The sequence below is a fragment of the Mytilus galloprovincialis genome, chromosome 9 (assembly GCF_965363235.1).
Source record: "Mytilus galloprovincialis chromosome 9, xbMytGall1.hap1.1, whole genome shotgun sequence".
NCBI lineage: Eukaryota > Metazoa > Mollusca > Bivalvia > Mytilida > Mytilidae > Mytilus > Mytilus galloprovincialis.
This window is the reverse complement of record NC_134846.1, coordinates 90,014,242-90,031,234: the sequence shown is the minus strand read 5'-3', so window position 1 is coordinate 90,031,234 and position 16,993 is coordinate 90,014,242. Positions and strand designations below refer to the sequence as shown.

General features: G+C 32.3%; 1 protein-coding gene across 1 annotated transcript; it reads left to right on the top strand.

Moving 5' to 3' along the window:
- Positions 1–969: 969 nt before the first annotated feature.
- Positions 970–14,752, top strand: LOC143046313 (D-erythrulose reductase-like). The gene is made up of 8 exons (XM_076219416.1): positions 970–1,019; positions 1,387–1,539; positions 2,433–2,530; positions 3,333–3,487; positions 4,640–4,682; positions 6,816–6,980; positions 13,375–13,483; positions 14,464–14,752. Exons 2-8 carry the CDS (start codon positions 1,488–1,490, stop codon positions 14,565–14,567), a joined length of 726 nt encoding a protein of 241 aa, XP_076075531.1. The 5' UTR covers positions 970–1,019; positions 1,387–1,487; the 3' UTR covers positions 14,568–14,752.
- The last annotated feature ends 2,241 nt before the right edge of the window (positions 14,753–16,993 follow it).

The following is a 16,993-nucleotide window of genomic DNA, read 5'->3' as shown; positions in this document are numbered from 1 at the left end:
ATATATGTTTTACTTTAATGACAATTAATGTGGTTTCAATTCAATAATTTTGTAAACGGTTCAGCGAATATGTTTTGTATTAGCGTTTGTTTTCCGTTGATCATATTTCTGTAAATGTGTCGTCAACCAATCCTAACCGTTTTGCTGAAGTTTTTTTCCCAAATTTAGAAGAATGTGCTCCTTAAATAAAGTCCATTGACCTCGCAAAAGAAAAAAAAAGAATACAGAAACAGGTAAAAGTTGTCCCTTCAAAATAGATGTATCAATTATTTCCGGCCTGATGATTACGAATTTGCAAACAAATCTTGAGTATTGAATCGGACACACATATTTTTCCTTTTGACTGCCAATCAAAGTTAAAGAAATGAATAGTTGATCTGTTTTAGAAATCCGAATACGTCAATGAAACTTCTATTTCACTAATGCGAGGCACAGGCTCAGGCTGAGTATGAACAAACAAAACTTATTAGTACGACCAACCATTGTAGCGATCTTATTAATTTTCTGCATAAATTAAACGAAATCGACATCAGTAAGTCAAATGTTTAGTTATTTTTTTTATTCTTCAAATTTTTTCCTAAGGAATTTAAGACATGCATCAATGCAATGACCATCCAGTGACACATTAACCTATGATTTAAATGTAGTATGCATATCTCAGAATTAAATTACAACAAAATGTTATTATTAAAGATATCTATTTTCACGAAAGACTATATCAGTAAAGACACCCATGACCATGTTTATCTAAAGAATGATTAAAATGCGAAAGGTCTGATTTATCCAAATTGTAAGTAGTAGAACGAATTTAATTTGATTTCGCTAGTGTATAAAAGATATCAAGAATAAAGACTTGCAATGATCTTATCTTATAAATTTTAAAATAAAATAAACGTTATGTAGTTAATTAGTAGGCGACAAAAATACACGTTGTTTTCCGATTGTGGTAATTATAAAAAAAAGTTTGCCAATACTATTTACATGTGTGTATCACGAACGTTATATCCGTATTCGACACGGTAATAATTATATGCATAATTATAATATATAGATAATGTTCTGTTTAAAATCAATTTTTTATTTATTCATTTGTTCATTCATTTTGTATGAAGATTTAAATTAAAATAATACTACAATTTCAATGGGCAATTTATTTTATCACATCGCCTTTGTCTTTACATTTCTCCAGATAAAACTATGTAAGGCGATGATAGAAAAATAAACGTGTTGATTTAAACAGTTTTTAGAAAGAAGACGCTTTTCACAAATGATTTTTGTATAAGCGTCAATCAGTTAATATGAAGTACACACTAAGCATGACAATTATTGTACTTGTTATTAAATCGTCAGACAACAAAGCATACATTTATTTAACCCTATATGTAGATAAAAGTGATAGGTTGCCTTGAGGTGAACAGACAGTGTGTTGAGGTCATCCCTTTCCTGTAGTTAAACAAGTGTGAAACAGTATACATTAATACTAGAACATGGCGATGAAATTTGATGGAAAGAGAGCTCTTGTTACCGGTGCTGGGAAAGGTAAGTGTATTCTGAACTTTATTGATGATGCTATAAATCGGAAATAAAACGTATAAAGTAATACAATGTAATAATTATATACAGGTTTCTCCTAACAAAAAACATTTGCTTTATCTTTTATTTAGTTCCGCTGCTGTTTTTGTGTATTTTAATATATATTCGGGATGGGGATAGGTTAGGTCTACACTGGTAGCATGTTAAGTCATCGTTATTTTTTTTAATAATGAACAACACTCACATGATAGTATAAGCTTAAAGCTCTTCTCTGCCATGCTAAACAAACAGCATGATTTATGATTTTCAACTGATAAACTAATCGTGTTTTCCGGTCAAAAGTATCAATCCGGCAAATGATATAGTTTTAAAGACGCCATAAACAGTTTGGTAATGTCATGACCTTTTTCAATGCCAAAATATAAGTATCAATAGTATACTGTAAATCAACTAATTTTCGAGAGCGATTTATTTTCGAGTGTTTCGCGAGTATAAAAATAACGCGAATATAAATTGTCGCGATGATGAAAGAATTATAAACTAACTTAATGTAACTATAGTTATCTATATTTATTCAATAAGACTGACGACAGGTTAAGTCCAAAAATAGAATCAAACAAATAAGGAATGACGAAATTATAATTATTTTACTCAAAGTGTTGAACTAAATCTATGATCTATAACTTTACCACTCGGTAAAATTAATGTAAAGAACTGAACAAATTCTAGGATCTAAAATTACCATGTGTTACATCATTAGTTAACAGGACACATGATTTTTGAGTTGCTATGATACATTTTTTATCCACAAATTTGAAATCTCATGTTTTGAAATTATTACCACTTCAGTAAGAACTTGCAAATAGATATGATATATTCTACTGCGATATAAATTATAGGATTTGGTCGAGCTATTGCGAAAAAGTTAGCAGAATGTGGAGCAGAAACATTTGCACTTAGTAGAACACAGGCTGATTTAGATAGTTTAAAATTGGAGGTAATTAGATAGATAAAAGACAGGTTATTAGAAATAGAATCAGAGTTAACTTAATATCAGTAGATAACGTATATGAGTAAATTTTCCGAACTTATTTGTTTTTATACTTAAAAAATAGAATTTTCCTAATACCCCAAACGACAAAAAACATCCAAAATATTTCGAAAAAGTTGTATTAATCAGTCGTTTGGAAATACAGAAATTAGAAGAAAACCAGCCCATCTAATAAATCGTCTTGCACATCTTATAAACAAAACGGATCAATTCTATAAGAATATCTATCGGAAATCAGTGTTATTTCATAGCCATCAATATACGAACAATCTCTTGCGTTTATTTGTTTTGTATTCCTTTCATGTAATATCGTCATTTTTGTTTTATTTTTTAACGTTACCATACAAGCGGGAAGTTTGGCTAGCCATACAATCAGGTTCGAGCCACCATCCAATCTCAAACTGTCCTATACCAAGTCAAGAATATGGTAGTTTTTATCAAACAGTCCGTTCTTATGCAGGTTGGGGTTTACTTTTGTTGCAGCTTAGAGTTTCTATAATTCCGTTGGTTATCTCTCATAGTCAAGGTGTTTTCATCAGTTTTGGTTCGTGTCTTGGATGTATTGTGGTTTGCTTAATCATGAATTTTGACTATTTAACAGCGGTATACTAATGATATCTTTATTTAGGTACAAAACATCAACGTATTAAAACATGGGTCCGAAAGACTGGAATAAAACCAGAGAGGAACCAAATAAGATTGGACACATAAACCTTATGGTTAATAATACTGTTGTTCATTGTTTTAGGTACCAGACATCAAAGTTATCAACATAGACCTACTAGATTGGGATAAAACCAGAGAGGAAGTCAGTAAAATCGGACACATAGACTTACTGGTCAACAATGCTGGTGTATCTAAGAAGTCATCATTCATCGATACTCCAAAAGAAAACATTGACATGTAAGATATTGAACTAAAGTTCACATACTATTGTAGATGCTAGTTTTATTCTTGTATTTCAAAGCACTTTTTAAAATACGATGACGACTCAAGGTTGAGGAAATTAACGGTTTAAAGTTTTGGAATCGAAACACTGTTATTATAACATGAATAAGATGACATGAATGACGTAGTTCGTTTCCGTGTGTTGCTTTGTCGTCTGCTTTTTTATTTCGCTTTGGTGTTTCTGTTGTTACGTTGTTTTCTTCTTAAGGGTATACGATACAGTTTTGATCCGTATTTACAGTTTGATGAAAATTTCTATATAGGCTATTTTTTGCCTGATTAAATCAAATATGTAATAAAAAAGATACCTTCATGTGCTACTTTTTGAGTTAAATGAGGTCGAAATTTTGTATATTTGATAAAAATTCGGATTTCTGGCCGTATTTTCCCTTTCGAAAGAAATCCATAACTTTTTTGTTTTAAAAGAAAACACAATTTTTTTTTGTTAAATAATTTGTAATTTCTGTATTTTATAATAAAATTGAGAATGGAAATGGGGAATGTGTCAAAGAGACAACAACCCGACCAAATAAAAAACAACAGCAGAGGGTATCCTAAAAATGTATGCATTTTTTATTCAAAAATAAGTCTTATTTATCAAATGGTCATGAATTGAGAAAAAAACGTAATTTTTTGCTGTATATTTATCAAAATTAGGAAATTGCACTATTTACAGTTTTATAAAATTTGGTCCACATAATCTCCCTGCAAAATGAAACAAAATGTTGTTTTAAAAAATAGGGTTCAATGCACTCGTTTTCAAAGTAAATCAGTTTGAACGATAAAAATCAGTCGAAAAATGCATCTTTTCCCGATATGTCATAGTTTGACGTCGCGAAATTAACATTTTACGTTAGCAACGTCATTACCTCCCCTGTACCTGTATCGTATGCCCTTAAAGTTTGATGTGTTTCCCTCAATTGTAATTTGTAAGCCGGATTTGATTTCTCTCAGTCGATTTCTGACTTATCGATGGAAAGATGCATTAGCTTGAATAGTTCTTATGGTGGCGAGTTACCCCATGTATCGTACAATATGCCTAGTATAAACTAAATCCCATTGAAACTTTAAAATTATCCGATCCTACTTTTCTAATTTTGATTACAGGATATTTGACGTCAACTTTAAAGGAACTTTCAACGTGTCTCAGGTAAATTTAACAGAGAACAATTAAGATCCATATTTGCCATTAAATGAAAATTTCTCTAATTGCTTAAAATATTATCTATTCTTTCGTACGTTTTAGATTTAACCTTAATTTGAGAAAATTCTGAAATTTCCATAAAAGCTCGTTTATTTTATATGACTGTCCACATGCTTCAGCAGTGTCAATGGTTTGAATGATACATTTATCAAAAAAAAGTAAAATCACAAAAATACTGAACTCAGAGGAAAATCAATTCGGAAAGTCCATAATCACATGGCAAAATCAAATATCAAAACACATAAAAAACGAATGGACAAGTCATATTCCTGACTTGGTACAGGCATTTTCAAATGTAGAAAATGGTGGATTAAACCTGGTTTTATAGTACTAACCCTCTCACTTTGATGACAGCCTCATCACATTCCGTTATATTTACAATGATGCGTTAACTAAACAGACACAATAAATAAAATAGTCAAAATATGGGTAGAGCAGTCATCATCGTGTAACAATTTTAAAAGGAACAATGTAACAGAACACAAAAACATCTACAAACACATTCATTGATTCGCGTGTCTGACGTCACAAAATTATATACGTCACATATATTTGTCGTTCAATGTACATACAAACAATTTTAATTTCAAATAGACAATGTTAGCATGCAGGGTAAAAAAATCAAAAGTATGTAAGAATAAATTTCAGAAATAGACCGAGATTCAAAATAGTCCAAAAGTTATATTTATCAATTTAGTTTTGTAATTGATATCAAAATATTTTGTTTAATTCAAAATTTGCCTGGTGGGGTTTATAGATATAGGAAAAATGGGATATGAGTGCCAATGAGACAGCTCTCCGTCCAAGTAACACATGATAAAGATAAATTATTATACATGTAGGTACGGCCTTCAACACGGAACTTTGGCTCACAACGAACCGCAAGCTAAAAAGGACCCAACAATTACTAGTGTAAAACCATTCAAACGGGAAAACCAGCGGTCAAATTATAATCTATATAAAACCGAAAAATCAAGAATCACTTATAAACCACATAAACAGAAGACAACCACTAAGCGTCAGATTCCTGACTTAGGACAGGTGCAAACAATTGCAGCGAGATTAAACGTTTTGATGGTACCAAATCTTCTTTCTTTTCTGAAACAATAGTATAACATCACAACATAGAAAGACACACTATAAAATAACAATTGGAATGACCCAAAAAACGTAGTAGATAAAGGCAACAGTAGAATACCACTGTTAAAACAAATCCGGGCTACAAACTAAAACAGAGAGAAACACATCAAGTATAAGGGGAGAACAACGACACATCGGAAACACAACACTAAAATGTAACACACACAGAAACAAACACAAATATAACAATGGCCATTTTTCTGACTTGGTAGGGGACATTTTAATGAAAAGAAACTGGTGGGTTGAACCTAGTTTTGTGGCTAGCAGAACCGCCCGCTTTTATGGCAATAATGTCATTACATGACAGGACTACAATACATATAAATGGGAGAACATCTAGGACAGAGAAACACACAAATAATAGCTATCAAATGGTACCAGGTGTATAATTTAATACGGCAGAAGTGCGTTTCGTCTACACAAGACTACTCAGTGACGCTCAGATCAAACAAGTTCGAAAGCCAAAACAAGAACAAAGTTGAAGAGCATAAAAACAAAAGTTCCACAAGTACCACAAAATTAGTCTGTTTTGTTAAAGTCCTGTCGGTTTTTTTTACAAAAGTAACTTCTTTCAAAAAAATGTTATACTGGAAAAGTCAATTATTCAAAGCCTGATGATTTAAGATTTTGTAAAAGACAAGCACTGGACTTACAACGGCGATTTATGTGATTAGTTTGTTAAACAGAAGCATTTATGTAACTGATAAGATTTTTTACCTCATGACTGATGGTTTACAAATATAGAGTATGTTAATGATTTTTGAAACTAGTTAAAACATGTAAAATGTAATTAGTTTGTCATCATGGAAGTTTTCATACAACTTTTTGTTACCAATAAAAATTACGAAGACATCACGAAGTTGAATTTACACAGATTTTAAAATTTAATGTTTGAAAGCAGACGATCTATGTTTAGATGGAATATTATGATCATTGTAGGTGATTGCTAAGAAAATGATAGACAGTGGAAAAGTTGGAAGTATAGTTAACTTGTCCAGTATCATGTCTGAAAAGGCAATAGCTGACGGGTGTGTCTATTCTACAACAAAATCAGCTATTGATATGTTAACTAAATGTATGGCATTAGAACTAGGACCTCATAATGTAGGTAACAAAACCAGCTATTGATATGTTAACTAAATGTATGGCATTATAACTAGGGCCTCATAATGTTGGTAACTAAATCAGCTATTGATATGTTAACTAAATGTATGGCATTTTAACTAGGGCCTCATAATGTAGGTAACACAATCAGCTGTTGATATGTTAACTAAATGTATGGCATTATAACTAGGGCCTCATAATGTAGGTAACACAATCAGCTATTGTAATGTTAACTAAATGTATGGCATTAGAACTAGGACCTCATAATGTTGGTAACAAAATCAGCTATTGATATGTTAACTAAATGTATGGCATTAGAACTAGGACCTCATAATGTAAGTAACAAAATCAGCTATTGATATGTTAACTAAATGTATGGCATTAGAACTAGGACCTCATAATGTAAGTAACAAAATCAGCTATTGATATGTTAACTAAATGTATGGCATTAGAAATAGGACCTCATAATGTAAGTAACAAAATCAGCTATTGTTATGTTAACTAAATGTATGACATTAGAACTAGGACCTCATAATGTAAGTAACAAAATCAGCTATTGTTATGTTAACTAAATGTATGGCATTATAACTAGGGCCTCATAATGTAGGTAACACAATCAGCTGTTGATATGTTAACTAAATGTATGGCATTATAACTAGGGCCTCATAATGTAGGTAACACAATCAGCTGTTGATATGTTAACTAAATGTATGGCATTAGAACTAGGACCTCATAATGTTGGTAACACAATCAGCTATTGATATGTTAACTAAATGTATGGCATTAGAACTAGGACCTCATAATGTTGGTATAGCTCATACTGATGAATTAGTCATTAAGGAAAAGGGTATTAATCGTTCTGCTCACGCATGGACTTTGTTTGATTATTTTATCTAATATTTGTTTATCATTTAATACCAAGAAACTGCATTCCATTCTGAAACATCTGAGTTCAATCGGATTTTGATGTAGAAATGTGTTGCATAATCTTGAGTCTGGAAAGTAGTGTGTTTTGAATGTTGTTGTTCCTATTTCCTTTTGGTCATGGTGTTATGAGTGTTTTGTTTGTGAAATATTGTTGATCGTCTGATTTCCCTTTGTTAAAATCTGTGTAGTGTCGGGTGTAATAAAAATCGACTTATTTCCTTTTGTTCATGTTGTTATTTGTGTAGTATTGTGTGAATTATCATTTGTCTTATTTTCTATTTATTGCCAAACTGTTATCTGTGTAGCTATGAGTGAAATGTTGTTTCCTCTTATTTCCTTTTGACTTTAGTGTTACCTTTTTTTATTTAAAAAATATTGTTAAAATTGATATTATATAAACTGTATTGCTTTCGAATACTAGTAAAGTATTATTACTATATTTTGACTCACGATTTTATATTGTCCATTGGTATGAGTCGTGTGTAGACGAAACGCGCGTCTGGCGTATTAAATCATAAGCCTGGTACCTTTAATACTACTAGAACACACCCGCGAAATCGCGGGCATTCAGACCGTAGTTTAAAGTATGTAAAGTGTTGTTGGAAGAATTTTGTAAAATATTGAATGACTGGAGAATTTCAGCAAATGTATCATAAGTCATAGGTTAGTTGGTACAGGAAAATGTTTTTTTTATCCCTCCTTCTTCATTTCCAAAATTCCCGATTTTTGGTTTTCTATCAATTTCAATATGAACATACATTTAGTATGTTATGAACATTTAAGTAAGGAACCTGTAATTCGGTGGTTGTCGTTTGTTTATGTGTTACATATTTGTTTTTCGTTCATTTTTTGTACATAAATATGGCCGCTAGTTTTCTCGTTTGAATTGTTTTACATCGTCATTTCGGGGCCTTTAAAAGCTGAGTATTCGGTATGGGATTTGCTCGTTGTTGAAGGCCGTTCGGTGACCTATAGTTATTAATTTCTGTGTCATTTTGGTCTCTTGTGGAGAGTTGTCTCAACATGGCAATCATACCACATCTTTTTTTGTTGTTGCAATAAATGAATTTTGTAAAAGATTTAATGACTGGAGAATTTCAGAAAAGGTATTAAAAGTTCACATGAATAATTTTAGCGCTTATCTGTATATTATGAACATTCATTGCTATATAAATAAAGTGTATTTACTTTCAATTCCAAGTTTACTAATCGATCCATGGTGGTCAATTGGTATAGTATACAGACCCTCTCCATTTAATAAACTCTGTGACCGCCGTGGATAGTAAACTTGAAAATGATAGCAGATAGAATTAAAATACACTTTATTCGTAGTATATGTATGTTCAAAGTATACAGAAAAACGCAAACCGGAAGTCTAATCTGACTTAAAGTTTCGTCCAATGACGGCACAATATCCGGATGCCTTTTTTCTCGTTTTTCTCCCAAAATAACTCAATCTGAATAATCATATAAATGGATGACAAATGCGACTATGCACTGTACCTATAGGAAACAGAGGCGTGTTGATCAATTTAGTATCGAATTCATAACAGTGTGGCTATGGACATTGATTGGCGCACTTTAATATCCCATTGACTGGGACAGATTAGGTGAACGATCGTCTATAACGCCCATTGCTCACGACGTCCTAAATATAAACATTTAAACCGTGGGGTCACCAAAGGTTCTCAACGCCTATATAAAATAATTCGAAATACTAATCAGGAATTTGTGTTTTGATTTATATTGATTAATTAAACGTCCTTTACTTGTGTTTTTGTTATGTTTCGACAATCAATTTTCATAATAAGTTATCGCAAAGCCATGTTCTTTCAGAAAAAAGAATGACTTACTGAATGCATGTATTGATTGATTATCTTTTTCGGATTTAACAATTTCGATTGTCGAGTTATGTAATCTTTTAACTTTTATCTGGTCTAATTTTATTTTAGAACGAATGCATAATCCACTTTCAAAAGTTGTGCAAATACGAAACATAAAGACAAAATATACTTCTGCCCTGTCTTTTTCGTACTTGAAAGTTATTGGATAGTAAGAACGCTATTTGGTTTAAACCTTGTGAAATTTGCATGCATTTACGTTATTGTATTGGCAAAATGTATCATTTGGTGTATATAGGAAACTTAAACCGTTCTGCTATACTGCTACTATACTTGTGAAAAACACTTGGCAACAGAAACGCATTCATCTTATCTATATAAAAAAAATCGACCCAATTTACATAGAAATGGACGTCTTCGTGCATTTGTGATCGCAAATAAAATATGTTCCGGACCTTATGAGTATTTGGACCATACGTGTATGGTTGGACCATATTAGTATACCCTTATGGTCATAATATATGCGTATGGTCCAAATACTCATTTGGTCCGGAACACATACATGATATTCTGTGCGTTGTCGGTCGTCTATTAATTTTTTTCTTTTGTTGATGGATTTGACGTCTTTCTGTGAGTGATTATTTGTTCATGACTTAAAACTTACTTGCAAATAATTTAAAAACAAGACTTGATTTATAAAAATGTCCAAACAAACCATGATTTTTTTTAAACATACATCACATCCATTGCAAAAGGCTAAAATTCGCCAGGTCTTTAATTTCAACTAAGTGAGTTGACTAAATTAATGTTGCGGACCATTTTCCAATTTCCATGCAGTATCCCTATTTTTTTTTCTCGCTCATCTTTTATGTTTGTTTTTTTCATCCCAAGACCTCTTGGAGCTTTCATTCTATAAAGTGTGTATTTTGCTAATGGTCGAAGGCCATACGGGGACCTATAGCTTGATAACGCCTGTTGGTCCCTGGAAAGAATGTGTCTGATTGTCTATCACACGTCATATTCTTATTTTAACATGCAGTTATATCTATGATAAGAATGAAAATTGAATTGTCATTGAGACAAATACCCAAATAAAGAGCAAAAAAAAAAAAAAAGAAAAAAAAGCCCAAGGCAACATGTAGATCTTTCGTATCAAGGGAATTGCTATAAATATATTTATTTCAGGTTAATAGTATTAGGCCATACTCAAGTTATAAAATAGATCTTGTCGTCAACTTTTGCAACCAGCTTCTATGTTTCAATAATGCACTGTTCATCTTTTTTGGGCTTCGACTTTTCCATTGGACAGACAATTTTGTTTTCGACTGTTTTAAAAAGATGCATTTTTTTACAAAATCATACAAGTAAGGAGTCTCTGGCCTTTGGTAGTGTTGTATGTTAATTAATTAATGTTTATTTATTTGTTTAGGAAATAAGTATGACGTACATTTTCACTGAACTAGGACACTTTTTATAATAGTTTTTCGATATCGCTCGGGCAAAAATAATCACGAATATAATGCCTACCCATGCATTGAAAAAAAAGGGTATAAACTACACAGTGCAGCTTCCAACAAGAATACAAGATTTATTGATTTTCAAAATGCGACCAAAATTAAAAATTTGCTCGCAGCGGAAAAAATTCAACAGTTTGATTTTCATTGAAATAAAATAATTGTTATGATTTACACACCGTTACTTTTTCCAATATAAATATTCGAACTATTTTGTTTGTTGTTTCCTTTATAAATTTACATCATTTTTAAAAAGACCACGCGTCTTCGATATTTAGAAGACTATAAAAGCGATGTTCATTATCTTTCTTCTGCTGTAAGTTTAATTCAGTTATTTTGTGTCATAATTGCCATCTCGTATGTTTTAAAGAAGATTCAGGTTGTCTTATACGTCAATGATACACACAAAAAAACACGATAACAAATAAAATAAGGTGCAACATTCATTCTCAATGAAAAGAATACATCACATGGATGTAATTTTTGTAAGAAAAATATCAATTTCGTGAGAAGTTGTGTGTTGGACTTGAAGAGCCAAGGCAAACTGACAAATATCTGAATGAACGAATCGATTTATGGTATATAAAAAAACAAAACAAAGCCCACATGGTTAGCATTGAATAAATACGAGGCCACTCTTAAATGATCACAACGTAGAAGGTTTTGTTCTCTTAATCAATAAGATATTTTCTGAAATAACGCGGGTCCCTATTAACTTAAAAGTTTTTTTGGTTTTTTTTTACCATGAATAAACTTTTTTTTTATTATTATTTATTGATATCAGCTCTGGACATTAATATTCTTAAAAGTGAAACTGTTGTAAGTGATGGTATAACAATTATTTAAAATAAATTCCTTAAATGATTTGTGAAAAGAAAGTTTCATTTTATGTATCAGAGTTTGTAACAAATGATTATTTAAATCCCCACTTGAAGGCCTCCGATAGACTGAGTGAGCATAAAATCATCGCCCACGACAAACAAGTTAAAGGTAAACTTTTCAGTACAATTACTAATAAACGTTTTACTGTCGACCACACTGTTATGAATTTCGTTCTATTGTGGAAAGAAACGAAGCGACACCCAAAATGAGGTCTTCTCGTTTAATAGTATAGATTAACACCACTGTATGGATGCCACTGCTGGTGTATGTTTCGTCCCCGAGGATATCACCAGCCTCATAGTCAGCATTCGGTGTTGACATGAATATCAATTATATATATAAAAAAAAAGAGGATGTGGTCTGATTGCCAGTGAGACAACTCTCCACAATAGACCAAAATGACATAGAAATTAACAAATATAGGTAATCGTACGACCTTCAATAATGAGCAAAGCCCATACCGCATGGTCAGCTATAAAAGACCCATAAATTACAATATAAAACATTTCAAACGAGAAAACTAACGGCCTTATTGTTGTACAAAAAATAAACGAAAAACAAAAATGAAACAAATAACCAACGACAACCACAGAATTACAGGCTCTTGACTTGGGAAAGGCACATACATACAGAATTTGGCGGGGTTAAACATGTTAGAGGGATCCGAATCCTCCCCTAACCTGGGACAGTAGTATAACAGTACAACATAAGAATTGACTATGGAAATCAATTGAAAAAAGGCTCAACTCATCAGATTGACAAAAATACAAGTGGACGTGTCCGGGTACTTGTACATCCCAACAACAACAAAAAACACTCACAGTTAATTGACAGCTAGCTATGGTAATTTTAACAAATTTTCCTGTTTACAAAAGTATGAATTTGTCGAAATTCTAAGGATTTTCTTATCTAAGTCTTTATTTACTTTAGCCGTTATTGGCACAACTTTTTGGGATTGTTTGTCATGCATGCTCTTCAACTTTGTACTTATTTAGACGAAACGCTCGTTTGTCGTATTAATTCATAAGCCTGGTACCTTTGATAACTATTGGTTACGTCTCTCTTTTTAAATAACAAAAGGTATTCATAAAAAATATTATGTATATTCTCTGACTCTGTTTTCAGCCACTGGAACAATAACTGTCCTTTTTTTAAATATGCAAGTAATCATTTTTAGTAAGCGACAAGTTCTTGCATATATTTTTTTATGATATGTTGTTCTTACTGTAGATAAGAGTGAATGCAGTTAATCCTACTGTGGTGTGGACGGATTTGACACTGCAATACAAGGCCGAATTAATGCCACTGCTTGCATTGACACCAATGGGAAGATTTCCAGGTAAAGATAAAAACGATCTATCTCACTATGGTGTGGACGGATATTCATAGAATAATTTATGCCACTCCTTCCAATGACACCAATAAGAAGATTTGCCGATAAGAAATATAAGTTGAATGTCGATAAGATATTTGATAAGACCTAAAAGGAACCTACAGAGAAAAAAAAGATTTTGTTATAAAACGTAAATAAGATTTTTTTATATTAAATTAAAAACGTACAAAATGATTTTGTTATAAATTGAAAACGTACAAGAAAAATATATGTCGTTCAGTTTCTAGTAAATATTTATCATGATCATCAAAGACATCATCAGGAGATGGAGTTTTTGTAGAAACAATGTTATGTGTTGTGACAGAAAGATCATTGTATTGTTTTCAACAATCATCAAAATCCAAACCGCGTAGTACGTCATCAAAGGCTCTAGCACGGCAAAACAAATGAAAAAATGAAAACAAATTATCCGAAAATACACCGGCCATATTTACTTATAATAAGAAGAAAGAAAAACGGCAGCCAAATACAAAAGAGGGACGAAAGATACCAGAGGGACAGCCAAACTTATATTAAGTCGAAAATAAACTGACAACGCCATGGCTAAAAATGAAAAGGACAAACAGGCAACCTCTTACTTACCGACTTCTGTATATACCGACATATTTAGAATGGGATGGGACTAAACAATAATAAACGCGCAATCCTAACCTAACATAAAACAATGAACTAACAGCACGACATAAAAAACACACAGCAATTTGTACCGATTTACCCACAGTTACGGAAAGCTAGTTTAAACCAAACTACACCTAAAAAACAAATTATGTTTCCACGATTAAATTTCCAATAGGAACACACTCAAAGGAATACATGTAAACATTTCTTAAACCGTCAAAAAACCGTTATGTACCCAATGTTATCGCATCTAAAATTAAACCACTGGCTAATCATCTACATGTTCATGCCTAAAAACTTTTTTTCAGAGATAGAAGACGTAGTTAATGCAGTCGTGTTTTTACTGAGTGACCAGAGTGGAATGATTTCTGGTGAATGTCTCCGACTTGATGGAGGATTAGGTGTACATTAATTACTGATCACGTTTATTCACGTATCAAGTCAATGCCTCAGATAAACATGTCACATACATAGATCCTTAAATGTTAAATTATAATCAGAAGTGAAAATAACTTACTTATTCTGTAATGAGAAAAAAAAGAATATGATTTACTGAAGATAGTCTTATTACTTCAAATAAATCATGTTAAAATTAAAGACGAGTTGTGCAATATGCTTTACATGGCTGTGTGTTTCTGTTAAATGTATTTATATTTTAATTCCATATGATGAGTCACATGAAAGCCTTTTTCAACTGATTTTTATAGTTCGTTCTTATATTGTACTGTTACTGTACACCACTGTCCCAAGGGGCGGGTTGGGATCCACTAACATGTTTAACCCAGCCACATTCTGTATGCATATGTCTGTCCCAAGTCAGGAGCCTGTAATTCAGTGGCTGTCATTAGTTTATGTGTTACATAGATATAGGAAGATGTGGTTTGAGTGCCAATGAGACAACTCTCCATCCAAGTAAAAATTTGTATAATAAACCATTATAGATCAAGTTACTGCTTTCAACACGGGGCCTTGGATCACGCCCAACAGCAAGCGATAAAGGGCCCCTAAAAATTACTAATGTAAAACCATTCAAACGGGAAAACCAACGGTCTAATCTATATAAAAACTACAAACAAGAAACACTTATGACCCACATAAACAGACGACAACCACTGAACATCAGATTTCTGACTTAGGACAGGTGCACAGAATTGCAGCGGGATTAAACATAGAAAGACACACACTCGGAGGGCTTAACTCAATCAAAAGACATATAAACACAAAGACAGTTTTGCCGAGTATGGAATTTGCATTGCTATCCGACTTGTCTCGGTAATTGTACATCTTACATTCATGTGTTTAGTCATGATGTCTCCTTGTGGGTTCGGTTGGTTATTGTGGTATGTCCTATCGTTTGTAGTTTAAATTATGTATTATTGTACTATTCACATTTTTCTTATTTGTAAATTTAGTCGATTTTACTCTCAATTTAATGGATAAAGTGTTGCGTTAGTCCAAATGATTATGACGTCGTCACAACAATAATATAAATTAGACCTCGAGACCGTCATAACCCTGATAATTATTTTTAACTTGTATTTTGGACGCACTTGTGAAATTTTAATTTCGGTCCCTCTAATTGTGTGTATTCTGAGATTACATATGCGTCATGGTGTGTGGTGTTCTGTTTGTTGTAAAAGGAGGATGTCTGTTTTTATACTGCGATTTACATTGTGTAATACTGTATTCCGGTCACGTAGTTTGTAATTTGAGCGATATATGTTTAACACGGCAATTAAAGCAGGAGATTTGGCTAAAACCAGGTTCCATCCGTCATTTTGGCTTTAAATCTAGAACATTGCAGTTTGTTGATGTTTATTTTTGCTGTACGTTAGTGTTTCTCCTCCGTTTTTTCCTCGTATAGGTAAAGTATTTTTCCTGGTTTTAATTTGTAACCTGGATTTGTACTCTCGCAAGCAATCGATTTATGACTGTTGAACTGTAGTATTCTACTATTTCTTTCTATCGTATTATCATTATAACTAAGTTTGTGAAAAGTTGCATATTTATGTTTATGCCTTAATAACGCGTGTTTTTAATGTAAACATTGGTTGTTAATTTTCTAAAAAAAAAAATCCCACGCAGAGATATTCAGTTTATGAATGGAAGCCTCCCAATATATGCATTTGTTCATTAATTTCAGTTATAAATCATTGTTATCTGTAAGAGGGTAACATGAATTTAAGGAACTATTAAGGAGGATATGACACTTGTGTACAAATTCAAAGATATTATAGATCTAAAATAACTACCATGTTTATAGATTACAGATGTTATTTGTCCCATTTTATATCATTATACTCTAACACCGCAGTCCCACTAGGCAAGGTTTTGTTTGTCTGTATGTAATTAGGACTTCTTGTCCATTTTCTCTAACGGCTTCACCATGCTTCTCGTTTTTATATAGATTAGAAAGTTGGTTTTCCCGTGTAATGGTTTTACACTAGTAATTTTGGGAGCCCTTTATGGCTTGCTGTTTGGTGTGAGCCAATGCTCTGTGTTGAAAGCTGTACCTTGGCCTATAATTGTTTTCTTTTATAAATTGTTACTTAGATGGAGAGTTGTCTCATTGGCACACATACCACATCTTTCTATATATATTACACATCTGTGTCATCTCTGCTATCGTAAACAAAAATATCGTCATTTTAGCTTTATGGACCAGCAATAGGTTGTAATTTAGGTTAGATTGGTCGGTCTGAAATCTCTGCCTGATCAGGGTTTTGTTACTATCAGAGCTCCCTCTATCTATACATCAACCCCTACCACACCTTCGTGTTCTAGTAGATTTCGGTGGCAAGATTGTATTGTTTCCGAGAAATCTACGTATTAATCAGA